This window comes from Cygnus olor, chromosome 2 (assembly GCF_009769625.2).
Source record: "Cygnus olor isolate bCygOlo1 chromosome 2, bCygOlo1.pri.v2, whole genome shotgun sequence".
In the NCBI taxonomy this organism is placed as follows: domain Eukaryota; kingdom Metazoa; phylum Chordata; class Aves; order Anseriformes; family Anatidae; genus Cygnus; species Cygnus olor.
The window spans coordinates 152,654,696-152,682,153 of record NC_049170.1 but is presented as its reverse complement, the minus strand read 5'-3'; the positions used below and the strand labels follow the sequence as shown (position 1 = coordinate 152,682,153).

The 27,458-nt window shown below is 42.6% G+C and overlaps 1 protein-coding gene across 1 annotated transcript in view; it reads right to left on the bottom strand.

The window, feature by feature from the left end:
• The window catches only part of TG (thyroglobulin), a 155,014-nt gene extending 131,851 nt beyond the window's left edge, over positions 1–23,163 (bottom strand). Inside the window, exons 1-15 of the mRNA XM_040547274.1 lie at positions 23,027–23,163; positions 21,861–21,958; positions 21,198–21,401; positions 20,754–20,913; positions 16,186–16,292; positions 14,930–15,073; positions 13,046–13,231; positions 9,288–10,352; positions 7,030–7,617; positions 5,228–5,470; positions 4,759–4,896; positions 4,081–4,158; positions 3,600–3,712; positions 2,780–2,891; positions 476–676 (exon numbers count right to left, since the gene is read on the bottom strand). Of these exons, the coding sequence (XP_040403208.1) occupies positions 476–676; positions 2,780–2,891; positions 3,600–3,712; positions 4,081–4,158; positions 4,759–4,896; positions 5,228–5,470; positions 7,030–7,617; positions 9,288–10,352; positions 13,046–13,231; positions 14,930–15,073; positions 16,186–16,292; positions 20,754–20,913; positions 21,198–21,401; positions 21,861–21,958; positions 23,027–23,145 (3,556 nt within the window). The 5' untranslated portion in view covers positions 23,146–23,163. The remainder of the gene's footprint in view (positions 1–475; positions 677–2,779; positions 2,892–3,599; positions 3,713–4,080; positions 4,159–4,758; positions 4,897–5,227; positions 5,471–7,029; positions 7,618–9,287; positions 10,353–13,045; positions 13,232–14,929; positions 15,074–16,185; positions 16,293–20,753; positions 20,914–21,197; positions 21,402–21,860; positions 21,959–23,026) is intronic.
• Positions 23,164–27,458: the final 4,295 nt, after the last annotated feature.

The following is a 27,458-nucleotide window of genomic DNA, read 5'->3' as shown; positions in this document are numbered from 1 at the left end:
AAATACTCTGTGAATATGTAGTGTTTTGGCACATCCTTTTCACAATTCTGACCACTAGCCAAGAGTAGGAATGGCAGAAGCATACATTTTTTTAAATTTTATTTTAGTCAGTTGAATGGCTTTTAATCCCAGAGCCAGCTCACATTGGAACAGGTTCAAGTTTGCAGCAAACTGTTCAGGTGGACTTTTAGCTAAGTTTAACAGCCCTTTGATTTACCCAATTTTATGAACAAGGAAATGTCAAAGATCTAGACCCTTCTCCTTCTCCATGACAAAGTACTTGAATAAAATGGGACATCATGCCCAGATAGGTCTGAAATCTGCTATAATACAAAAATAATCATACTAACAGCAAAAATATAACGGTCTGAACAAAGAAGCTTAAATACAACTTAATACTGGAAAAAGTTAGGATCTGAGTCTAGTTCCAGACCTGAACTTGCATGGAAGCAAAATGCCTCAAGCATCAACTCACTTTCACATGCAGGTCTTCCTCCGCTTACTCGTGTCCCCGGCACCTCTTCTCCATTGTCAAACACACACCAGCAGCTTTCTTCATCCTGGCTGCACTGCACGGGTGAGAACATCCCCTTGTCCCCTTCACACTGTGGGATGTAGCCTTTACCAGCTTCTCGTAAACTGGTTTTGGACTTCAACGTATTACAGAAACTAGGACCTTTAAAGAGAGGAAAATCATTGCAAGATGCAGAACAGAAGGCAGCAAACTGATAATCTGGAAAAAAAATGAATTATAGTAATAATTTAGGATGATTCTGTTCTGTTTAGGATAGTAGTTAATTTCTAAACTATTCTGTACTACAGTACAGAATTGTCCTAGACACTTCAACAATAGTGCTTTTAGCACTACTAAAAATAAAAATATAAGGGGACACAAAATCACAATTAATGTGTATCATTACAGAAATGTGTGAAATTTTAGTTCCACTAGGAAATGTTTTTTGTTTGTTTGCTTGTTTTTGTTTTGTTTTGTTTTTTTGTTTTGTAAAGACTAAAGTGCATGATATATGAATTTGCACTGAGAAAATGGTGGAAAAACTACAAGATGCAATATTGATTTATTTTGCATTAACATCCTTTCTTGCCATAAATTTGACAGTGCATCACTTAGAAGCTCACATTTTGAATTTAAACAAAAGAAAATAAAATAAGCATTCTGTTTAGTAAGAATTTTTGAGCAAGGTCATTTGAAATATAGTAATACTATAATTATTTAGCATTTTAAAATGGTCCAAATGTCCCAGTTTAGTACCTTTAGAACACAACCCTATACATATGCAAAATCACACAAACCAGCAATATTTATGGTTTCCCACAAATAAAAAAGACAGGGTCATCTGCTTGAGGAACTATCCACACACAAGAAGATCCAAAAAGTTCAACCCCAGCTTGCAATGAAGTTAGTATTTACTAATTTTGTTCATCCACAAGTGCTGAAGTAAGCTTTTAAAATTGCGTGGTGATTCAGGGAACCAATGTACTTGTTAATTCCTCAGTGAACGTGCAGTTACTTATCCCCCATCAAGTCTGCTGCATGTCTTTGCCAGACTCGTGTCATTAGGCCATCAATAAGAAGAGGATAGCAGACTTGCTGGGTCAGACCAAGGCACCATCTAAACTTGTTATCCTATCTGAAGAAGCGAAGAAATGAGCACTGCAGGCTCTTGAGCTGCCTGTACTGCTCAGAAAAAGCAGAGCCAGGGCATTAGCTTCATTTGGACACCTCAATTTCTATAAGCAGGAATTCTTCAACCTTTTGGAGGAACCATCTCTGATGAGACCTCAACAGTGCTCTGTCTTTATTTGAAGGCAATATAAAGATAATATAGATTTAATCACATTCCATAGAACAGTTGTGGACTGTGTAAAATGTCCACATTCTGTTTCAGGCTTCAAATAGTTCTGCCCGGCTTCCTGTAACAGTTACCTGTCTCACTCAGTAGCTCATCAAAGTCTAGCTTTAGGCACAAGAGCTTGTTTTCCTAAATGCTTTCTTCAGCAATGTCTGTCAGTTGAAGGGAGACATATGTTCTTAAAAATTAATTAATTTAGGTCCCAGAACTTAATTCGTACCACCAAGTCAGTACTGCTTGTCAGTGCTAGGTTAGAGGTTGAACTAGATGATCTCCGAGGTCTTTTCCAACCTGAATGATTCTGTGCTTCTCTGACTCCCTTATTGCAAGTGGATCAGTTCCTACAGCTCAGAAATCACCCTAAAAACTCATCCATGAGCCCAAAGAATTTTCGTGGCATGAAAAAGAAGGGAAAACAGCTTGCTCATCACTTTGTGTAGACTTTGTTTCTGGTGTTGTGAAAGTAAAGGGTAATTATTTTCAGCTAGCCTTTCAAAGGTATGTGCTTGCACTTGTCACTGAAAAGTTAAACCATAAGTCCAACCATGTTTTCATGTGCATCATTCCATTTTTCTTTTTACTCAGGCAGATAATGGTAGGACAAGGGGGAATGGTTTTAAACTAAAAGAGGGGAGATTTAGATCAGATGTTAGAAGGAAACTCTTCACTCAGAGGGTGGTGAGGCACTGGCACAGGCTGCCCAGAGAAGCTGTGGATGCCCCATCCCTGGAGGTGTTCAAGGCCAGGCTGGATGAGGCCCTGTGCAACCTGGTCTAGGGGATGACATCCCTTCCTATGGCAGGGGGATTGGTGTTAGATGATCTTTAAGGTCCCTTCCAACCCAAGCCATTCTATGATTCTGAGATGTTACTACTGCCACAACACGCTTCAGGTAAAGCATTACTCACACTCAGGATTGCCATCTGAATCTATGCTGCCACGCTGAAATACTTCTCCTGACACAGGATCTATGCACCAAATGTCTGTGTAGGATCTCTGTAGCACAGCATATTCTCCTGTCTAAGAAAAATCAATTACATGTCACTAAATAGCAATCAATATTAACAGCGACACTCAGAAATCCATATCCCAAAAGCATGTTTAAAATATTTATTGTATATACATTTGTCCATTATAATACATGTTAACGAGAAAAATGAAATATTAAAATATAGGTTGCCTAGTATAAGACTGAAACCATGCCCTGAGAGAGAGTATGTAGACTGAAAGCCCACTAAGATGAAGTTCTGGTATAACCTTGATTTGAAGTGTCTGTTCCTTGCTCATCTCAGGGCTCTACCCTGCTCACTGCCATGTTTCAAACATCATGGACCCCATTTGGGGATACCCGTATCCATCTCCCTCTCATCCTCACATCATTTCATAGCTCAGAAAGCAAAAGTCTCCTAAATGCCAGTTAATTAAGTTGTGCCTTTTAAATTCAGCCCTGTGTAAGTTCTAACCAGTCCACCCTGTAGGAAGGAAGTGCAGGCAGGAACAGAGCTTGCTGTTCCTTTCTGTTCCTGGTCTTCATCTCAGAACTGTTTAAACTCTGCTTTATGGAGGGCATAGCCCCCTTTTTGTTTTGTCTAACCCTTTTCTTTCAGGTTAATAAGAATGCACAGGGGATACTTAGTGAACATAGACTGAAATTCTATGGGCCTTTAGCATTGTGTTAGCAAAACCAGGAAAGTTTTTTTTCTTCTTCCTTCATCCATGCTAAATTACCTCAAGGCAGTAGGGGACAAACAGATATGCTGCAGAGGCATCCACCTTTGAGCCACTCAGTCTCCAGCTGGAAATTAAGGCATTGGCTCGAGATCTCTGACATGACGTCTGGCCTGTGAGAGAAAAAAAAAAACATACACGTATATTAAAATAGAGTTCTCAAAGCTAACCTAGAGAAAGGGGTACATCTATCTCCCTCACAAATCTACTTGAGGCTTTGCTTGAGCATCAAGCAGGGAACACCTGATTGGTGTTTGGTAATAACAGCAGAGGGTCCATTCCCAAATCATGCAAGCTGAATTCATAAAAACTGAAATGAAAACTTGAGCAAAACAAGCATAAAAGGCTCTTTGCTCTTTTCCTGCAATGGTTAAAAACAAGACTTGTTTCTTGCGTATCTCACTAGAATTTTCAATAAATATTTTATTATTTTTTTTAAGAACAAGTAAGTACAGACATTTAAGAAGAACAAACAACTGACATTTGGGAAGTTCTGCTGAGCGCGAGACCAAGGAATCCATAACATAATGTCCTCTTTCATCCACACACCAGCAATGGCCTGCCCAGGGAAGAAAAACAGACTTATTTTAGATGTTGTATTGCAGTATTTCTAGTTAACTTTGTTGCATTCTTGGAGGATTTTGATCCCCTGCATCACTACAGAAAGTGGTCAGTAAGTCTAAGACAGATAACTCTCGTTTCCAGAGATAAGTAGACCATACTTCAGAGTGGTGGTGTAAATGGAAAAGTAGCAGCTCTGGTGAGAATCCTCTATTGCAAGCCCTGTTATGCGGTGTATCACCTATTCCCAACAATATGGTATAATTCACAAATTTGCTGAGAGTGTTTTCTGTCTCATTGCCCTGGTCATTAACAGAAGCATGAAAATTTCCAGCCCCCAAAATGACCTCTTAGGACCACTACTAGCAGTAAGTAACTCAACATTGACCAATTTTTGAGCCCCTATGAGTTATCACTTGAGTCCCTCACTCCAGTCAATCGTTCACCCATCATGAAAGCCCACCTATCTACCTCTCTACAGTTTGACTAAAACAATACAGGCTTTCCTTTTTTTTTTTTTTTTTTTTTTTTTTATTAGAATTCTACTTAGATTTTCTGTGTTCAGGCAACGTGGAGTATTTTTCTGGTGACTGCTCACCTGTGCTCTCGTAGCACTGAGTTGGCTCCCAGTTTCCCAGGCCATCGCACTGTGGGATGTAGGGATGAAATCCCAGCTGCGTTGCTTCTCCAGCAGAACCTTTCACAGCGAAGTGACTCCGCCAGTAGAAGTGCAAGACTGTAAAAGGTAAGTAAGAGAAAGATATCGGTGGCCATGCTAGAAGAGATATTTTAAAAGTACGTGTTTACAAACACCTGATTGTTCCTTGTACTTTAGAAAGGAAAATAAACGCTGCAGATGTATATCTGGCCTATGCATGGTGCCAAACATATAAGAAAATCTGAAATCAACTGAAATCAGGTCTTGGGTTAGGTTAATTACACCAATAAGTAACACCTGCTGAGTTGCACCTATCTTTCAGGAAAGTTGAATTCCTTGTATAGCACCCTTGCACAGATCCTGGTCATTAATCCCTTTAATTAAAAGCTCTCATCTCCCTCTCACTTACCTGATCGTGCGGCCAGTTGGAGGGAATAGTCACTGCCCAATAACAACTTTTCAGAGACCATCACCTCTGGCTTATAGAGCTGAGCAGAACGTAGGAGGTCGCTGTCTGTGAGCTGTATTCCCTTTGCCATCAAGAAGCTCTCTCCAAAAGGGAAATGGGAAGTGTTTGATGCTCGGATGAGTTGCTCTGCTTCCTCCATAAATTTCATGGCTTCCTGCTTAACACCTTCACATACACCAGGACCTAGAGAAGGCAGAGGAAAGCTGACACTTGGCCTGTCCTTTACATACATCTGCAGACTTGGACATGGCAGTTCAACACACAGAACCAACCCAATGGAAACTTTTCTGCTAGAATAACTGCTAATCTGCTTTATCCTCTCTATTTCCCATTTGCTCACAGAACAGGCTTCTCCAGTGCTCCTTACCCATTTGGGAGTTTGCAATTCATTGTCCTGCTTTTTCTTTTCAGCTAGAAAATTACGATGTGACAAGAATGGTTTTAGAGACTACATTTATAATATAGTTCATCTGCTGAAATAACCCCTAAAGAGGACCAAATAGCTTTAGTGGAGATGCTCCAGACAGGGGGCTTACCACCAAACTTCAGTGCTGGTCTTAGTGACTTGCAGGGGATATCTCTTACCCTTGACTGAATAAGAAGAAACAGTAAAGAAAATTCCTCCTGTGTCATTTTAAGGTGTTCTTGAAAGTCATTTCCATCAGTTAGTGTAACTGAATTTTCCACAGAAGTCTTCACAGACCGCTTCTAGCTTTAAAGTGTCATTTGGTGTCTGGCTAAGTACCTTCTGAAAAAGCATTCTATGTCCATGCTCCAAATTATAAGTCTACACAACCTTGACACAGAACTTTATTCTTCCATACTGCCAAAGCTGAGACACTACTTTTTTTCCAAAAATGACTTTCCCTACCTCTGGTGGCCAGTAATAACGGCAGTGTGGAATAATTAGTTGAGGTGACTTATTGAGACTAAACGTATGCCCACATCTTAAGAGAAGGCACAGCACTGAGGAAAATTCCAGGGTGAGATGCAGTAGACATGCAAGGAATCTGTTCCATGATAATCCCCTTGGTAACATAACCTACAGCCTTAGATATTGGCAACACCAGGGTAGCTTGGTGTGCCGACTCCAAGAGAAGTAGCACGGAGGGTGGAGCAGGGTGGAAACACCATGGCCAGTCTCTGTGATATCACTGCAGGGATGGGAACTTGATGGCACTATTGAACTGATAGACAGCATCACCGTTACCCTAAACCAGCCCTGAGCCGAACTGATAAGCTGCAGAGCCAGCCCTGAGCTGGCAGTTTTCCATTTTCTGTTGAAATCATGTCCTCTGGGTGAACTTTGCCCATTATAATCTCATAATAATGCCAAAACACACCTCCATCCCAAAGGCTGTCTGTCTGCAAGGTGTAACCACTCCTCACTGAGCATGTGCTCTGAATTTCTCTCAGCCTATAAAGCCTCTCACACCAGTCTTCAATCTACTAGACTGAAGGTGTATCATGCTATTTGTGCATCCGTGATTGTGGTAGTTCAATGTATTGAATGTGATTGGACTTGTAGTGCAAACTGGGCATCACTCAGAATCTAAGACCAGCTGCTCTATCCCCTCTGATATCTGAGGACAAGCTGGAATATGATGGGGTTTAGTTCCTGCCAAACTTCTTTACCCTTTAACACAACAGGCAGTATTAATGATCTTTCCCCAAGCCATTATATGCTATCTCATTGCATTTAAAAGCACTTTTTTTCTTGTGCCAGCAATTCCGCTACTTACATTTTGGAACCTGGTTCACTTCTGCCCTTGTTCCTTGCAGCTCTTCTCCTTTGCTATCAACACACCAACAATCACGAAGTTCAAAGTGGCTTAATGGAGCACTGAAATCAGTGTAGGGTCCTGGATAATAGGTCAGCTGCTCATTCAGAAGCTGCCAGAATGTATATGGATCCAATAAAACATTCTCAGATGCGTAGGTCACGTTTCCTTCCAGCACTTCACCTGGAAGATCAGCGAAGGAGGAATAGGTGATGAAAGCCGGGAAGACATTCTGGTGCCCAGCTTCATACAAAGCTTTAATAAAACCTGAAAAGCCTTTGGAAGAGACATTTTTATATCCAGTTACGATGTTCAATAGATCAGCAACAGGCAGAGGTTTGCCTTCATTGTTCTCTGTCATCCACCTTTCATACCACTCAAAGGCTTGCTCAGGAGGACCGCTGCACTGCACCTGCCTCCAGGCACCGTCAGCATCGCACTGGGGCATGTAAATGCTGGAGGGCTGAGACAGGGCACTTGGATCTGACAGCAGGACTTTCACAGTCTTTAGAAACTCCTGACTGGCTTTTGCTTGGCAAGCACTGGGGCCTGGGGAAAAGAAAAACATGCATAGCACATCTTATGAATGCACTGAAGACATACAACACCCCTAACCTGAACATCCTTGTTATTATACTATCAACACCGTTTTTATTTCCCATTGAACTTCACCAGAATTTTCAGTTTATGTTGTCCTGTCTTCCTACTCTGTAATGAATACTGCAGCTGGATATAAAAATACCATCCTACAAGATGTAGGAGTGAGTGAGTTTTCTTTTGGAAGCTTTTTCTGACACCTCCAAAGCCAAATCTTGTTTTGCCACCAAGCAGTTCTACAAACATACCAAAACATAGGAGTTCACCTCCTTCTGCACACCACAGCATTATGAACCTGTTTGTTTTTGACTGCACTCCAGATGGGTTGCTACGAATAAATCCCTTACCAATACAGAGCATTGTGATGAATTCTCCAGTACTTCTGCAAACTGCTGCTCAGAAGAGCTCCTTTCACTATGTACCAGTATCATCTGCTGGATACCCTGCTAAAATGAGAAGCAGGTTCTTCTCTTAGCCTGTTCCTACTGTTAATGTGTTGTTTTCAGTTCACAGAACCATAAAAGACAAATATCCCCAGCCTGTGTGCTTCCTTCTTCCTTTGTATAACATTAATAGAAGAGCAGAACAGGCATTCCATAGAACCATTGAATTATTTAGGTTGGAAAAGACCTCTAAGATCATCAAGTCCAACCTATAACCTAGCACTGCCAAGTCTACCACTGCACCATGTCTCTAAGTACATCCACAAGTCTTTTGAATACTTCCAGGGATGGTGACTCAACTAATTCCCCTGGGCAGCCTGTCCCAATACTCCACCACCCTTTCAGTGGAGAATTTTTTTCCTAATATCCAAACTAAACCTTCCCTGGTGCAACTTGAGGCCATTTGCCCTTGCCCTATCACTTGTTGCTTGGGAGAAGAGACCAAACCCTACCCCGCTACAACCTCCTTTGAGGTAGTTGTAGAGAGTGATAAGGCTCCCCTGAGCCTCCTTTTCTCTAGGCTAAATAATCCCCGTTCCTGCAAGATGCAATGCCAAATTGCATCTGACAAGTCATTTGTGACTCACAAGACCTTTATGAGAAACCTATTAGTCTTTTAATCCATCTTCTATGTTCAGTCTCCTGTGATGGCCTACCAAGTTGAGAATATATTCTTGAGCTAAAAGACTAAAAGAAGTCCATGGTGTGAGACACTGAAGCTCTTCAGTTCTCAGGACAAGAATGAGCCAGTGACTGCCCAGGTTACTTGGTCCTGGAAGCAAAAGAGCATTTTCAGTTGGCAAGGGCACACAGATGCTCCAGGTCTCATGGGCACCAGGGATGTTATATATGCTATACTACACATTTAAGTAGTGACAGATGTCAATGACATACTCATTAACAAGGCAGGACCTCAGGGTCCTCAGTTGTGAGTGTACCTACCTCACATTCTGAAAGAAAGGGGACTGTTTTTAAGACTTAGGATACCAAGGTTTATGTACACTGTATTTCCCACTATTCCCCTGCAACTGTAGGGCTGACATTCTTATCTGTTAGGGGACAATATTGTTTGTATACACCATCCATATATTCCCAGAAATAACCAGATATGAAGAATTAAATCATGAAATTCCAACAAAATGAGGAAGCATCTTTATATTCCCAGTTCCTGGAACTTACATTGCATTGGTTTTCCAGTATTTCCTCTTATTCCTGGAATAGTCTTGCCATTCAAGTCAACACAGAAGCAATTTGTCCCATAACACTGGAGTGGCAGAAAGTCTCCATCCTTGGTACAAGAGGGAATAAAAAGATCTGATCCTGCAGGAAGGCTTTGCTTCAAGTTTTGCAGGTTTCTCCTTTGCTTCTCACAGTCAGTGGGACACCTTGGACGTTCACCTTGAACTCTTGAGCCTGGAACTTCATTACCTGAAGGGTCCAAACACCAGCACTCTCCTGCATAGCACTGAACTTCCTCATACTTCCCTTGCTTGGTGCATGTTGGAACAAACAGGTCCTTTGGCTCCTCACCACAGTCTTTGGATCCCAATGCTATTTTCACCACTTCACCTAAATCTTCAGCAATGCTTCCGGGGACAGAAATCACTTGTTGAAGAAAAGCAAAAAATGCTGGTAGTTCCAGGACAGAGGAAAGGAATTTCATCATATTCTGATTGTCCTGCAGAGTTACTGTGCGGCCAAAGCTGCCTACAAGAGGTTGGTTCAAAATGGAGCTCCCCTTTGATCCTTCCAATGAAAATGCCTCAGCTGATTCCAGAAGGCCTTGGCCATTACCCTTCCCTGCCACATCTTCCTCTGGGAAAAATTGGCCAATGCTGTATTTGCCACTAGTGCCAAGTGCCCCTGTGAAGTTAAACTGGATCATATTCTTCAAGAACTTTCCTCCAAAGAGATTTTCTTGGAAACGTTTTGGATTGGCAGTAAATTGCAATGCCACCTGAGCCAGTTCCCTTGATGGGAATATTCCTCTGATGGCTTCACTAAGGATGGATTCTAGCCCAGGAATCTGGTTGGCATATGGGCTTTGCATGACTGGGGATGACAGTCCAGAGACCTGAAACAGCTCCTTGAAGAAGGGAGGGCAAGGTCTTGAGTAGCCAGCTATTTTCTCTGAGTGCACGTCTGGTGTGGAAAATAAATCAGGCTGACTGAAGTACCCAGCAGGGCCATAAAAGATCCTTGACAATGCTCGTCGTCTCTCAGAGATGCATATGTGTTCTTCACCTAAACAAAGATTAAAAAGTACAAACTTCAGAACCTCCAAAACCTGCCATTTTAAAGATATCTTTCAATCAGTCTCAGCAGAAACCACTGAGTGTATTTTAATTTGTCTCTTGATCCCCAACTAAGCATCAGGAACACTGATAAGGAAACTTAAACTGTTGTTGAGTGTAACCTATAAACTTCTTGTTGCTGAGTCTAACAGTAAACTTCTGTATTCAAGACACAAACTGAATGGATACTTCCTCCAGTATGTCTGAACTTACTGCTCTGTGACCTTTTTCTAAATCTATTGTTTTTCAGTGCAAATCCTCATTCCTCTTCCTATGGTTGAAAGTATGAACTAAGTCTTTTTCAAACGCATTAACTCTCTGGTAGGATGCCTGCTTCTAATAAAAAGCCCAGATGATCCAGGCGCAATATGTGAACACAAGAAAGGGAAATAGATTACAGAAGAAAAGAAATAGTCATTTTCACCAGTGCTCTCTAATGGAAAATTTATGGAGGCTTCCTACCCAGGCCACCCACATCTCGGGCCAAGCTATGCCATAGGTGTGCCTGTTTCCAGTCCAGTCTCTGTACGTTCATACAAAGACATCAGAAAACGAAAGACTTCATAGATATAAAGACTTAGATATAAAGACAGAGATATAAATGACTTTTTCAATGAGTGCTGAACACAATGACCTGGGTTCAACCTCCAGTTTGGGGACTGCCTAGCCTGCAGGCAACAGGAGGACATATGGAAGAATCACTCTGCATTTCCCATGTTTCTCACACTTTCTCCTCAAGCACCACTGTCATCCCTGCTGGGGACAGGATGGTGGATGAGTAGCTTTGGTCTCTTCCAGCACGGCATCCAGTGGGCTGACCCCCATCTCCATCCATTCTCCTTCCAGGCAATATGATAAAATAGTCATGAGTCCTGCTAGCGGCGAGGATAAAAGCTGGAAATCCTAAAAGCTTCTCAAATAGGTTAGCAAGTAATCTGAGGCTCTGTACTCGGCATCTTGCTCACTCCTCCTTTAGAACCCTTTCCTGTTCCACATTTCCTGGCATGCACTCAGGTCCCTCACAGTGGTTCCTTCGTGAAGGCATTTTCTGTAGGATGGGCCCCTTCTGTGTTTAGTGTTGGCTCTTGGTAACAGAGATGAAGAACATCGGTTTACACTAACTTATTGGTCCCTAGAGCACAATCCACAAGTATACAAATCCAAAACAAATGTAGGATCACAGACGTCCCCTCCTACTCATTGTTGAATCAAATCAAAGGAGAGTGAGAAGGAAAAAACAAATAAATCAAAAACCAGAAAAGCACTGCTGGGGTGAATTTACTCTTAGTATCTGAAAAGGAGCACATCCCCATCTGAACTGCCTGGTGCTCCAGGTCACATGAAAACCCAAGATACTCCCCACACCTACACCTCTGCCTCCTCCAGCATGAACGAACATTGGTGGGGGCAAGAGCTGAAGAAATCAAACAGAAATAAAACAGAGCAGTAGAGCAGGAGACGCACATGGCATGTATCTGGCTGGCCACAGGCTCCAGCTATGTCCTCATGGAATACCTTCTTGGGAGTCAGTGTGCAAAACCCCCACAGAAATTTTCCCTGCTTAAATTTCCTGAGTCCGCCAATAAAAGCTGTAAGCAGCCTCATGTTGTGCCTCCCAAAAAATTATCAGGAAGGCTCAGCAAAGCACACGCAAGGAGAAAACAACCCGTCTCAACACAGGGTGAGTCCTCCCAGAGGCTCCCTTGCAATATCCTTGGTGATCAGCCTTGGAGTCATGCGAACGTTTTCATTTTACTGTAAGCTTGTCTGTGCCTGGGGCACGCTGAGTGACTTGGAACCATGACACCCCGGGTAGATTCCTCCTTTCTTTATCTGCATGGTACAACTGTGTCTTGTAGACAGAGAAATTAACTCCCCTGAAGGCAACTTTCATTAAGACCTCGTGCCCCAGCCCTCCAGCGCAATCCTGAATATTTAGGTAGTGCACTTCGGAGTCAAGGTTTTTAAACTTTCCTCCTCCCCTCTGGCCCTTTGACATTTCTGCTGTCATTTCCATTTGGGACACAGACTTGATGGTGTATTCTTAATGAAATCCCTCTCAGAGTGAAAACCCAGACACCTTCTCTGAATTGTTTTCTAACAGATTTGACAATTTTCACGGTCAAGTATGCAATGGAAGAAATACAGGGGAAAAAAACGTTCAGGATAAGAGAGAGGACATCTTTGAAGCACAGCAGCATTTCGCCAAAAGAAGGTGGTAAAACCCCAAAACTCCATCACCAGCTTCCTTACATTATCCCAGATATTGGGACTTAATGCCCAGCTCCTGGAGTCAAGAGACAAATTTCATGGGTGCAAAGGAAAGCCTCACCATGTGAAAAACTAAAAGGCTAAAGACAGATTATAAAGGAAATTAAGATAATATAATATTTAATATTTTATTCAAATCTGGTTCTTAACCCCACGGAGGCTTTTGGATCCCAGGTTTTGAGCACCACAATCTGTCAAAGCCAAGAAGGGAACTGGTCCTTTAGGGTTTGTTTGTTTGTTTACCAAAGACAAAATTCCCACAGCAGATGAAGGGTTTGGAGAGGGAAGGTGAATGGACCTGGCTTGAACTGGAAATGTACGTGGATGTATGTACAAGGCAGTGCTATTTTTTCCCTTTTACTTAACACGTACCACAGGCTGGAGGCTGTCCTCGTCTTTTGGTGCCCTGGACCTCTCTCCCTTTGGTGTCCACACACCAGCACTGCCCTCCCTGCTGACACTGCACCGGTGTGTAGCCCCCATCAGGGTCACAGGATGGCACGTAGGCATGCTGGTAGCGCACAGCTGCATATCGCTCAACCTCACATTTTGAGGGGCCTGGAAAAAAAGAGGGGGGAAAACAAAGTTTCAGAGCCATCTCCACTTGGTCCCATCATTTGCCTATTTTTGCCAAGCCTGAAGGAATAAAAGAAAAGGAAAAAAAAAAAAAAAAAGAAAAGAAAAAAAAGGTTAATTTCCTGAAACTTCAAATACCAGCCCAAGATAAGAATTCTCCATCCTCTTTCACCCAAGAGAAGTGGTCACTTTTTTTTTTTTTTTCCTGTAAGTACTCACTTTTAAAAACTGAACAGAAAATAAACCTCAGACCATTTTTCAGCTGTAGTCATAGGTAGACTGAGTTTCTCACTCAGTGAGCTGTGCCAGCGGCTAGGTGAGTTCTGGTCCTTAATGCAAATGCAAAAGTGGTCAAAGAGACAAATGTGCAGCAGTGTTTCTGGTGAGAAGAGGTGTTGCTCCTGCAAAAGGCTCCACACCTGGCTGCTGAGATTTGGTCTGGGACCACCAATTACTTTTGTATCCTTCAAGGAGGAACAGAAGACCCCATTCCTGTCAAACTGGCCAGAATTGGTGAAGAATTTAAAACTCCACAATGCAAATCTTCTGAGCTATGATTTCTCCCATACTAGACTCAACCCTTGTGATAGAAGCTTTCCCTGTTTATATAATCCACAATCCCACAGCCTAAACTTTTCGCACCTTCCACAGCATTCCAGCTTCACTCAGCTGAGAGACGGAGGCAGCAAGAGCATGATATCAGAACAAACCCTTCATCCAGGGAATCTGACAGCTTTCCTGGCAGCACCTAGCGTGCACGGCTTCAGGCGATGGGTAATTCACCAAAGTCACTGCCAGTGGCTAAGGAGCGTGATCGTGTCTCCATCTTGTGGCTGTTACAGCTTCATCCCTGCTGACAGCCACCGCCTTTCACAGCACTGTGCAGTGGGAGGGGAAAGATGCTTTCCAGACCCTCCAAAACGATCAGCTCGTCCCAGAAACAGAGAAACTGTGTGACCTGTGTGACTGGTATCTGCTTAATATCTCTGGTGACACAACTCCTCAGCAAGGGTCAGATACCAACGTCAAGAGTTTGGATAGGAGGATGAAGAATCACAGCAGGGGATGCAAAGCATCCTCATGCAAGGCAATTTTCTTAGTCTCTGGTGTAGGAGAAGGAAACACCTTACCTCCTGTCCTGCAGACTTCATTGCCCATAGGCTGAGAAACACACCCCATTTGCCTGCCCTCACCAGGGAGGGAACGGACCCAAGGGCGGATCCAGACGTTCAGCCTTGCTTGCTCAGGCACTACAACCTCTTGTATAGTCTCCTGGGGATGGAATGGGCTGTGGCCAATGTAAGATTCTTCTGATTTCTGACTACTATTGGAAATTAGGGAGCATTTTCTCAGGCTTTTAATATAATAAATCATCAGATCCATCTCCAGAATCTCAAAGCAAAAGACAGGGACAACTCACAGGCTTTCAACTAAGGCAAACCTCAAGTGCATTGGAAAGCTTTCATCAGAGGATAGGTACAGTCTGCTGCTAAAAATCTACAGTCCAGAGACTAAAAGTCAGCCACAATGCAGGGACCTCGATTCTTGCACCAAAACTGTGATATTATATGCCTTTAAGTACAGGAGACTATTAAAACAACTCTTCGCAATTCAGCTGTCATAAAGATCTCAAATTATCATTCCATTTGCAGGGTGCTAATGTTACTGGGTGTTACTTACATCTGAACCGGCCAGAGGTAGCCAGCTGCACCCCCAGAAACCTCCTCTGCAGGATCCGATAAATGCTGGTCTCTGCAAACGTGCGGGCAGGCTCCAGTGCAGAGAAAATTGTGTCGTAAACTTCATCAAGCAGCAGCTCCAAGCCTGGGAAAGAGAGGCTTTTAGCACAGGGTCTGATTTTAAGACTGCAGTCGGAAACCTATCTGGAAAAAGAAAGCCAGTCCTCTAAAGTGGCCCAAGTGTGAACTTATACTGCATAACCCTAATGCCCTGCACCATAAACCCTGCTGCTGAGTGCCCAGTCATTGGCTTTGCACTTTGACATGCACCAAAATGAGCAGAAGGAGCATCCAGTAACCCGGCACTGGGCTGTGGTTGTGTTAGGTTCAGTTTGCAGTAGTGCCATTGATACTGTGCAATTATATCACTGCCTGGTGTTTCCAAAAACCAATTCCTAACCATTTTGGTTGTATAACAAGTAAATGAAAAGACATGCAGTAGTTCCTCTGAGTGCACAGATTTTTGGAGAATTTCTCATAGGAATTAACTACTGAAGTTCTCATCTACCACGTAAATTTTAAGCCATCATGCTCTGCATTTTTCCCAGGCTTTTTTTTTTTTTTTAAATTTATTTATTTTTGGCTTTAGTTTTTGAGCAGCAATATCTAAGGACGAGGATCTGGAAGTGTTCTGCCTCCTCTTTCTTGGGGAACAACAACAAAAAAGAACCAAAAAACAGCCTTTTTTTTTTCCTTTTTCCTTTTTTTTTTTTCCCAAAATGTCCCAATGTCCCATCAACCATTAACATGCCTGAAAGGTAACCTTAGGCTACGACAGAAAAAGATGAACCACCTGAGCAAGACGAAAATAGCTCAGCCTCTAGGTCCTTTATACTCCCCTGCATTTGCTGATTGGACATTGAATAGGATTCAGCTTTCTAAGGTGGACAGAGGATGGACTTTCCAAAATCTTATTCCACCATTCCAAAAAGGACACGGTTAGTTCCTGGGCAGCGCCTCCACTTGTCCCTTCTGGAGCACTGCTCCCCAGGGTGGGGTTCACCTTGTGTAAGCAAGTGTCATGAGAGAGCTCCAGCCTTTCCCATACACTGGTCACATCGGCTGCTCTGTGCCCTTACATCTTGCAGAAATGAACCTGGAGTCCCAAAGGAAGAACACTGGCACTTCTTATCTGTCCTTTTCCCTGGGAATTCAAAGCTGCTGAAGTTGACATGTGAGGTGCAGGGAGGTACTCACCAGTGTCTGCTAGCTCTCTCCCCAGGCTGTCCGAGCAGTAGCAGTACCCAGAGACCTCCGGGAATGTCTCCCGCAAGGAGCTGAAGGTTTGGAAAGCTGCCGGGAGCCTGGAAGAAAAACAGCCTCCTGTGAAAGGCTCAGGGAAGGCCCATTGACAACAACAACAAAGCATTTGAGCTTCCCTCACAGATTTGTATGGCAAGGATGTTCTGCCCAGCACAAAGCCATTGTGCAGTCCTTCGGCCTGCTAGAGTCAGCCAGACTCTGACATGACCCAAATCAGCTATTCCATAGGCTAACAGGTCTCACGAGTTCCTTTAAACTAAATACAGGACAATAATATCTCCCTTCAGACAGTTTTCGGATCCTTCCTATGCACATACCCAGTCTCTAACATTCATTTTCAGTTCTGTTCCTGCCCTCAAAAGCCTGCCAAAGAGTGTAAAATAAAGGCATGTTGGCCTAATGTTATTACAACAGCCGTTCATTAACTCCTTCCACAAATCTGCACAGGATGGCAGAGTGCCTAAACAAACAGGTTGCTTCCTCTTCCCTCCACGTTATGTATGCTTTTTGCACTGAATTAAGCACAAAAGCTGATAGAAACCTCACTAATCTTTTTTGTTCAGAGAGCACAGCTCAACGGATTAAAGAGAAAAGGTTTTTAAACACATTACAACCAAGATTGACTCCTACTTCAGGAGATCAAAGAGTTGCTAGTTCCCAGTGTAATATTCTAGGGAGTGACAACAGCCAGATTCCAACAAAGCAATCATTTAGGAAGGAAACTTATTAATGTCAGAGTTGGAAAAAAATATATAATAAATGTGATCTTAACTGACAGGCATTCTAGGGCTTCTGCAAACAAATAGATTTTGTTTTCTTGATTCAAGCAATATGGTTAGTGGGACATGTTCATTAACCATGTTGCAAAAAACATGTATTATTTTATAGAGACATACCCTTCCCCTGGTATACGTTAAAGGCTTGATGTCCCAGCCACTTGTGGCTTATTTGGAAATATCTAGTAAAAGGGAAGTGCCATCTCCTGCCAGGAGAGCTGGTGAGGTTGCTGCTTCCTTAGTACCTGGAAGCATACCCTAGGGTGGCTCAGGGACACACGCAGTGATAGCAAGCCCTGGCAAAGGAAAGGACTGGCAACCTCTGGGGTTGTCCCAGCAGCACTCCTGTCCCACAGCCTGCACACCACTGCGTAGTGCTGCTCCTCTTTGGCACTTTCCCACATCTTCAAATTAAAAGCCTACTGATTCCCTCCACTTTGGATGGCCAAAGTCTGCTCCGCTGCTGACACTGGTGTGCTAAAAGCAATCAAAATGTCATACTTCAGAACATAAAGGGACTCGTGTCAGCATTAAAACAATTCAATTTAGGTTATAAACAACTAAATACCATCTTCCTATGGTCCTCTGTGGATATAAATGGCTTAGTGGATTTCAAGAGCTTTCTGGTACCCCTGAAGTATGCACTGGTCATTGCTCAGTCAGGGGTGTGATCTTGTCTCTTAGCAGAGCGGTGCCCCTACAGACTCAAAGGCAGCCTCCTACACCACCCATGTCCTTGAAGCTCATCCCCTCAGCATCTCGACATCCAGCTTAGTGACACAAGCTGCTATGCAAAATAAATAAATAAACAAAATAAAATAAAAATCTGCATGCTTCTTTCTTTTATCCTCAATGTTAAGATGCCATATGCATAATTATACCACTTTTGTATGAGACAGATGTGCAGTCATATCCTGCCATCCTGGTTACTTTTGTTCTAAGTAGAGAGTATGGCTAAATAAAGTGCAAAAGGATATAAATTAGGCCCACACAAACAAGAGGATAGAACTTCATCCATCATGTTTGGAAAACTCACACCCCACTGCTCCTTTTCTTTTTCTCAGACTCCTTATAATCACAGCCCTAGAGGTGAGAAGTCAGAACTCAGAAGACCTCTTCTATCAGGCCCAGTCCAAAAAGAAGTGAAGCAGGATGAAGCAGGGATGACTGCTTAAGTTGTGGATAAATTCATTGTGTATCCATGTGTTTCAAGAAGAGTGCTTGCACTTAAAAAAAGAAGTAGATAAATGCATGGTTGCTGACCTTTTCCTCCAACTGTGTATCTGCTCTTGGCTTCCAGCAAAGGTAACTCATTACTGATCTTCAAAAGCAGGTTTGCAAATAACCCTTCTGTGTTCTGTATGTGCAGCTGAAGTCACAGCTGCCTTTCCTTCTCACTGACTACTCAGAAGTGGAGGGAGAATATCAAAACATGTTTTTTACACTACCAAAAAAACAACACATGGGACATAAAACTATTTGAGAGTGTCCAAAGGAGGGCTACAAAGATGGTGAAGGGTCTGGAGGGAAGACGTATGAGGAGCAGCTGAGGTCCCTTGGTTTGTTCAGCCCAGAGCAGAGCAGGCCGAGGGGAGGCCTCATGGCGGCCTGCAGCTCCCTCACGAGGGGAACGGAGGGGCAGGCGCTGAGCTCTGCTCTCTGGGGACAGCGACAGGACCCGAGGGAACGGCATGGAGCTGGGACAGGGGAGGGTCAGGCTGGGTGTTAGGGAAAGGTTCTGCACCCGGAGATGGTCGGGCACTGGGACAGGCTTCCCAGGGCAGTGGTCATGGCACCAAGCCTGCAGAGGTACACGAAGCGCTTGGACAACGCTCTCAGACACATGGTCTGATTTTTGGGTGGTCCTGTGTGGAGCCAGGGGTTGGACTGGATGATCCTTATGGGTCCCTTCCAACTCAGGATATTTTTTGGTTCTAATCTAACCCGTAATAGAGCAAAACCTCCAGTGAACTAACCAAGGTCTTTAGTTTGATGAGTATTATAGCAAGAAAGTTAAAAAATCTCCCTGATTTTTGAGCTCTGGATCTCTCCTCCACTGTCTGCTATAGGGCTTTCTATATGGCTGCCTATCCAAGCAGGACCTGGGCACAGTCTGTATAAAAGAACAAACAGCAGTCCAGTCAAGTATTAGGGTAAGGCAGGAAATTTGGGCCTGCTTTCTTTCAAAAAGTCTTTGCCCTGGTAATGTCTTAGGCTTAGGTTTATTATTATTATTGTTATTATATTTTCTCCCTTTTTTTTTAACATACTAATTTATTCTGGAATTGTTGTAAAGGTGTGGGGAAATGATATGGGAAGGGAGTTAAGTGACACATTTAGATTTCAAAAAACAGTCCACAGAGCCAAAGAATGTTTTCCCAATGGTCAGAACATGAACCCAAACCTTTTAAAACGGGGGTTTAACCCCTATTTTGCCACAGTCCTTCACTGTGGAACTCATCACTTCGACTCTGCATTCTGGCATCATGCTTATAGGAAAAAATAATGATAATCCAGGCAGGAATACTGTAAAAAATAAATATATTAATGACCTAAGATACTCAAATCATATGGTTATGGATTAAGTCTATGCCATAATTAGAAAAGTAGACAGCTGGGAGTGAAATGGTCCTGCTGTGATTAATTATATGACATAGACACAAGAAAAGGCCAGTCTTGCAGACCTTTTCCAGACAAACCTCTCAGTGGGAGGGGAAAAAATGTTAGTTTAAAGCATTGCTTTCTTCTCTGTAATTTTTTCTTTCAGAATTTCCACACTCCACAGGCGAACAAACAAAATAGCCAGACTATTTCGCTCTTGCCAAAATAACCTCTCCCGAAGCTCTGACATATCCGTACCGTGCATCTGGGCCTGCCTTTCAGTTTTGCTTAAATTAAAGAAGAAAACCCTCAAAATAGCAAAATTGACGCTTACAATAAAATGCCTTTGCTGCTATAGAGCCAAGTCAGAACGAGACATTACATTTACTCCACTGCCCTCCTCTGGAGAAATGTGCTGACTGAGATGCGAAGACAAATGCACTTCTCAAGACACTAACTCTTCCCTCTGCGGTTCTCCTTTCCCAGCCCTTATTTCTCCATGTGAGCATTAACTCCTGACTCTTCCAAAGGACAATGGCTTCCTATTCCCACTGACAAGCATTTGATCCAGCATTTTGAAATCTTCCCCAGCCTACTCCAACCCATCAGAAGCTGGCCTGTACATCACATCCCTGTTCATCACTTGCTGGCTCCCCTGTGCGAGCAACTCTGACACTGTGTAGATGAAAAATAGTTTTCCCACTGTCACATAGAACTTGCTCTTCCTGTTGCCACTTGTCTCTCTGTCCTTCTGTTCTCATATTCCAAATGGAATCATCTTTCTTACCTCATATATACATCTGAATTTCTCTTCCTTCTGCATTTACCTGCTGTTTGGTGTCTCTTTGAAAGGTTTCCCTTGCTACTTTTCCAAATACAGATCCAAATACTGAGCAAAGGCACACTGATTAGAGTGCAGGGACTTTATAGAAGAGTAAATTTAATTCAAGAAAAAAAAAAAAAGTTTTCTTTTTTTTTTTTTTTTACTTGGTCCATTGATTAGAAGAAAACAATATCATATCATATAGGGTCACAGAAAAAGAACTTCATGTGGAAAAAAAAATGCAGTAGGACTTGAAGCAATGTGCAACACTGTCTCCCAGTTTCAGAAGCCTACACTCTTACCTGTTATAATGGTGAACGAGATCAAAAAACATCATGTCTGTAGTGTTGACAAACTTGCACTGGACAGGCAGAAACTCTCCATCTGCCGAGCACTGAGGTGGGCTCTTCTCCCCAACCCCATGCAGAATGCGACGGTCTCGGATCTCACAGGTCCCCGGACCTAACAAAAAAAGAAGTCATATTTATTAGTGCTTAACTTCCCTCAAACCAGACCATGCCTTGGAAGAGGCTTAGATTCATTATGTTGAACACGCAAAAATAGGTGCCTCATATTGTCTTTATAACCAAAGGAAATAGCCACTTAATTTAAATTTCTCAGTTAAGCACTTATACTTCTATAGGATAAGTGTAGGCTACAGTGTCCAAGCTCGTGGTCTACCACCTTTCATTCATACCAAACTTTCTGTCCACACAAAACTTACCATTTTCTTGAATCTTACTTACACTCTGTTGGCTTTCCTCTCTGCCTGGTGCCATAGATCTCCATTCCTTCCAAATCTACACACCAGCACTGACCCAGCTCTGTGTCGCACTGCACCACGTCAAATGCCCCTGAATCCGTGCACTGAGGGATGTAGGAGATACTACTGCTGTTGATGTAGCGACTCACCAAGATCCTCTGCTTTTGCAGCTGGCAGAAGGATAAGCCTGTAGTACCAGAGCAGGCAGTGTTAGAGGAAAGTACTTTTGGGGCACTGAATCATTTATTTTTTTAAGACAACAGCTGAGTTTTCTCAGAGGGGGGAGTTCTGATTCTGCCACCCAGGTGGCATCACGACATTGATGGATTTGAGGTCATAAAAACTGGTATATAGAAACCCTCCACAGCTGGGGTTGAAGATCTCCAACTTAAGGATGAATACAATCAGTTTAGCTTACATTTATGATTTACATTATTGTGACCTTCATGAATACAGACCATTCAATGTATCATGTTTCCATGATCAGCTTCAAAGACACTCCAGATATTCAGCTAGAAAGACCCAGTAACAACAAAATAGAGTCCATCTAATCCTGGGGTCAACATGTTCTTGATTTCAACATTTCAAGTGAAGATTTAAGTGGCTTTTTGTCCACTCTGAACAACAGTGGAAACATTTGACTTACAAGATATGGGATATCCATCCTGTTTGCTGCCAGGTACCTCAATGCCATTCTCATCCACACACCAACAGGAGAGACCATTCCTACTGCACTGAACTGTCCTGAAGGAGAACATGAGGAACACATTTTACTCTGTTAGCTCCAGAATCCTCGGTCAATATGGGACATAAACCATAGCAAGCAGGTTCAAGTATTTTATTACTGCAAATAATGGAACCATAAAGGGCTTTGTTTTGGGTGGCTCCAAATCATTTGGGTCTGCCTGATGAGGAATCTTAATTCTAGTAATTCTCTGGAGTCTTCGGGAGTTGCCAATAACTGACTTGAAGTCATTCAGGAGGCAAGTAAGTTGCACAGAATCCTGATACTTGGTATCTGAGATTTAGCTTACATTTTGAGATCTTTTCTAACTCAAATCTAGCATGATCTAGGTCCCCCATCCAAGGCAACAACAGCAAGATATTAGTGAACATTACAATTTGCGCTTCCCCTCAGCTTTAACTTATTAGCTTCTTGCATCTTCAAGCAATGTGCTGTTTTCTAAACCACTGGTGTCCATGTGTTATTTAGTTCCTTTACTGCGTTTAGGAGGAAAGTCAACTGTGCTACTTAAAGCAGTGCGAATAACTTCTCCAAGTCAGCTTGGCTCAGCTATGTCAGCTGGCACACTGATCCCAGGTCTCATGCCCATGAGTGTGCATAGGAAGACAGCACTTGCATTACACAGCAACCTCTATCAAGTATTTAATATGCAAATGATGCCACCACAATTATCCTATTAGTCTTAGATTAAATTGTAAACACAGAGATTAATTCCAGTAACAGGGAAGTAAGTTGTGGATGCCCCATCCCTGGAGATGTTCAAGGCCAGGTTGGATGGGGCTTTTGGCAACCCGTTCTGGTGGGAGGTGTCCCTGCCCATGGCAGGGGGTTGGAATTAGATGGTCTTTAAGGTCCCTGCCAACCCAAACCATTCTGAGATTCTATGAATTCACTCAGGAGAGGCTGAATCTGCAACATAGTTCAATGAGGTTCATTCAGTCCAGTCCCCTATGCCACTCATCCTCCAGTCTATTGATAGGGAGGTTCTTCAAAACTGAAGCTAAACGTTTAAATAGCAGTGAAAACTCACAGAGTAAAACAGCCGAATCAGAGCAAGGATGACTTACCTGAACTGGCCATCTTCTGAGCACTGAGGTACATAGGTGTCGCCTCCTGCAAAAGCCTTTTCCCTCTGAAGCTCACATGGACGCAATGGCTGGGAATCTGTCTGGTACTCTGAAAGCATCAAGAAGGTAAACGCTAAGTGCAGTTTCACTGTGAGCCTGTTTTTATCAAAACCCCATTAAGTGCCAGTGCTGTGCAGTGAAAGCCCCAGGTTCATGAGCCCTCCCTACATTTCTACATGGGACAGCACCGAACAAACTAGCTGGGTTGCCAGATGCAGGATAAGCATGTGACAGAGGTCTTTCCCAGGCCTGTATTTAATTAATATCAGTTCTGTCCTGTACTAATACAGCATAATTTTCTGGTACCTGCGTAGTTTTCTTAGAGTTAGCTGTGTTTACCTCCACAAAATAGTGTTTTGCCATAACCACAACTATTTCTCATAGGGAGGGACATCACTGTTAATGTTTCTGTGAAAAAATAAAGCTAAATAATTACGATTCTATCAAAAGGAAAGGTATTTCTTCTTAATCTCATGAAAGACTTCTTCTTAAAATATCTTCTTAATCTCATGAATTCTCTAAAGGAATCAATGCCTAGCAGGTAGTGTCAGACTAGGAGTCTTAATTTATTTCTTAATTTTTACCAGTACTTCTTGATTTTTTACCAGTACAAGTGGTTAGGTACTGAAGCCACCAAGCAAGAGAGCAGTTTACTCTTCAGTTCTTAATGCATTCAAAACCAATTTTTTAAGGAGTTTTAGGAGGATAATGAAATTCAGTAGGTTCTTTTTTTTTTTTTTTTTACAGAACAGATTAGTTGATCTGACAGTTTCCCTGTCCTCAGAATCTGAGGAATATCATGCTTTTCATTCTGTTGAACAGTTATAAAATAAATAAATAAATAAAATACAATGAACAAAGCCATAAATGCAGATTTAGACCACAGATTCACTAAGTGCAATATTTGATCTGAGTGCAACCGCAGGTATAGCAGTGTAAATACTTCATACGTATTCTGAATAATTTCAGCCTCTGATTTGCAGCTCAGGGACTTGAGCCAGAGGTGTTTTCTGTACACTTCAGAACTCTCGTCACTTTTTCTGTGAGTTTTTACTGTGTCCCCTTAAGCCCATGTAAAAATTGCCACGAGACTCTAAAGGGATTTTAGGTTAGCTTACCTACAGATATCTATACGCAGACAAACCTCACACCATTTCATCTCAAACATGACTCAGGCAGTTGCTGTAGGGTGTGTGGAGATCCCTTTGTACAGTGCCAGAGACAGTCTACTGAGGCACCTGAGTTAAAATGTTAGTGGGTGACTCAAACTGCTTATCATGCAGGAGTAGCAAACTTGGGTTCTTTAAACAGACCAGAGTTGGCAACAGCATTCGTACTATCCAATATCTTAAATTGAGGATCCAGCCTAAATTAGATGATGGGACACATGAGTAGAAGATATAATCTGATGACCTTTGCTTTGCTGCAGCAGCACCTTTTCCTATCCAAGCTTCTCTACTCCAGCCTGTTCTTCCAGAAAACTTTGTTTTTCCACCCAAAGTCCAGGCGTACTTGAACTCAGACTACCCTAATCACAGTTAAATCCTCACAGCTCAGGATTTAACCTGGAGCCCAAACTCAGTCTGCACAGCACACAATAATCATCTGCCAACAACTCAAGATCATTGTCTACATCTACCAATGACTCAAGATCATTATCTACTTAGTTGGATTAACGCAAAGAGCAGCACAAAGATCACAGGAGCCGTCACTACTGGACACGAGCAAAGGAAAAGGACAAGCATACTTACCAAATATATTGGCTGCTGCTATGCTAATAAAGCAAAGAAGGGCGCAAACTGGGATGGAGCCCATCTTGCGATGGGAGAGCTCCATCCCCTGGTGTCACTGAGGCAGCCCTGCACACCACACGTAGCCCCCGCCTGCCTTTTTATAGCAACCACTGTTCCAATAAGTTCCCTTATGTGCTGGTAGACTGGCCACGGAGATGGGCGAGTGACGCATGTGATACTTCTGAGAAAACCACAAGGGGCCCCTTCACCTGGAGCTGCCCTTGTGGTTTCCATCAGCAAGCCCTGGCCCCTCTGCAGGGAGCACTCCTGAGCCCAGTCACTGGAAAGAACGAGCAGCAGCAGGCTCAGGGGGCGGCTGGGAGGACTTCGTTAAATCGCCACGCACATTAAGCAGATTGACATGGCCTCGGCTAAAGATACTCTTGTCACCTATACAACCATTGGCACTGAGTTAGAGATCCAGCCCCTTGCCCAGGAGCCTGATATCCCACTGAAGTCAACGGCAAGTTCGAGATCTGAAATACATCAGGCAATCTTGGCATGGGGCAGGTTTGTGAAGAATGCTGCCAACACTGAAGAAACATCACAGATCAAAATATGTGTTTAAATATAAGCATTAAGTATTATATTTTGCCTTTGTTAAGACTTTGTGCCCCTTATTAGAAGCACATTTTTTTGTTCTAGAAAGCCTAGCACACTGTGGGGAGAGGCAAGACGTAGGCTTCCAAGCAAGGCAACGCTATGAGCAAATACACCTTGTGGTGCAGTTATTAAGCGAGAAACAGGACAGCTGCAGCTGCACTGACTGTGAAGGGAACTGAGGGTCAGAGTCAAATGCATTCAATGTTTTCCTTCAAATTCCACTTGCACCAAGCACTTTATGCAGCCAAACATTTGGCTGGAAGTAGCTCAGTTTCTGAGGCTTCATCCTCTAGGTGTTATACGTGTATGGCAATTAAGCATGTTAACACAAGTCAGTTCTTTTGTGAACTTATTACATGCAAGATCTTCAACCTAAAACAATTCAGAACTATTATTTCCTTGATTCTAGAGTATCATTTCTTACTTGTCCACCTCTTATGACTCTCAAGTAGCATTTACCTGCAAGAAGAATTATAAGAACTCACATTCACGTAAAGCTAGCTCGACAACCAGTCCCAGAATAATTAGCTAAATAATAATAGAAATACACGTCTGAGGATGGACTTAGGCAGATTTAATGAAAAAAAAAAAAAAAGTGACAGCAGCACTCTTATTTGTGATCCATGGGTACCAGAGAGTCTAGAAACAATTCCATCGATACCCTCTTACAGACCATGACTGTGCCTGTGTTAACAGTGATTCAAGCATCCTTCTGCCTGAGTTGTAGACCTCTTAAGTGCTACAGCATTTGATATATATGATAAATGTGACCTCAAACAGCAGTACAAGCTTGCTTTACCAGGATTAGTCTTTTTAAAATGAGTGGGGCTATATTTGGACTTGATTTTCAAGCAGTCTATTCTGGTTTTAAGTCAGTAGTCAGCAGAAAGATCAAGCTGGGAAACAACGAAGAACATGTCCAGTGTAGAGGGCAGGCTGAAAAAGGCATAAAGAAAATTTCTGTAACAACCCGGATTAAGCAGACACAAAAAGAAAATTAATTTCTGGATTAGTAGAGTGTATGTAGGGAAATATACATGCAGATCAAAGCCATCAGACCAAACAAAGAACAGCATTAGTATTAGGGTGGTTGAATTATAAAAGATTTTAAGTTTGACCATGAAATATATACCACGCTTTTCTGGATATATGCTTCAGGGGTCTCAGGTTTGTGTCTGACCCCCATTCCAGTGGGGCAGTTACAGAAGAGCAACAAGAGCCAGCACAGCCCCATGCCGTGGGCTCTCCAGGGGCAGCAGGTTCTGTGCTTACATGTAAAACGATGGGGCAGAGAGGGAGCAATACATTTATTTAATCCATTTCCTAAAGTTAGTCCAAAACTGTTATCCAGGCAATTGCTTTCAGGCAATCCTTGCACAGCAAATGGGGAGAGAGAGGCTTTTTATGGTAAATGTTCACTTTCCTCCTCCTCCCTTGCTGACTACCAAAGGTCATTAGTAGTTATAATGGAATAAGGCAGACAGGAAACCAAGGAGGTCTCAAAGGACTGTTATTAACAGAAAGAAGCATAAATCTACAGTATCTGCATACTGTTGATTCCCAAGACTGCTTTTATTTCCTTCAAAAACACTCAGAAAACAACCTCTGAACTATGCAAGTGGGAAGAGCAGCCAGGTCTTAAAAGTCTCTTCAAAAGCCAAGTGGGAGAGAGTGCTGGCAATCTGTATCACTTAAACCACTTCTAGATGTGCATCACGCCACAATGGGCATTTTGGTACGTGCAAGTTCAGTGGGATGCAATAGCCCATGGATCCAAAAAAAAAGTAAAAAAAAAAAAAAAAAAGGGTAGTTTACAGAGCAATATATGCAATCCACATTCTTTAGAGAAAAAAAAAAAGACATGATCTGGTGAGACAAATTAAGAAAATGCTCAGTGCATAACATTCCCTTCAGTAAAGGGACAACGGCATTGAGCTCTATTTTTAGCACCTGGGAAAAGATGGAAAAATATCTCA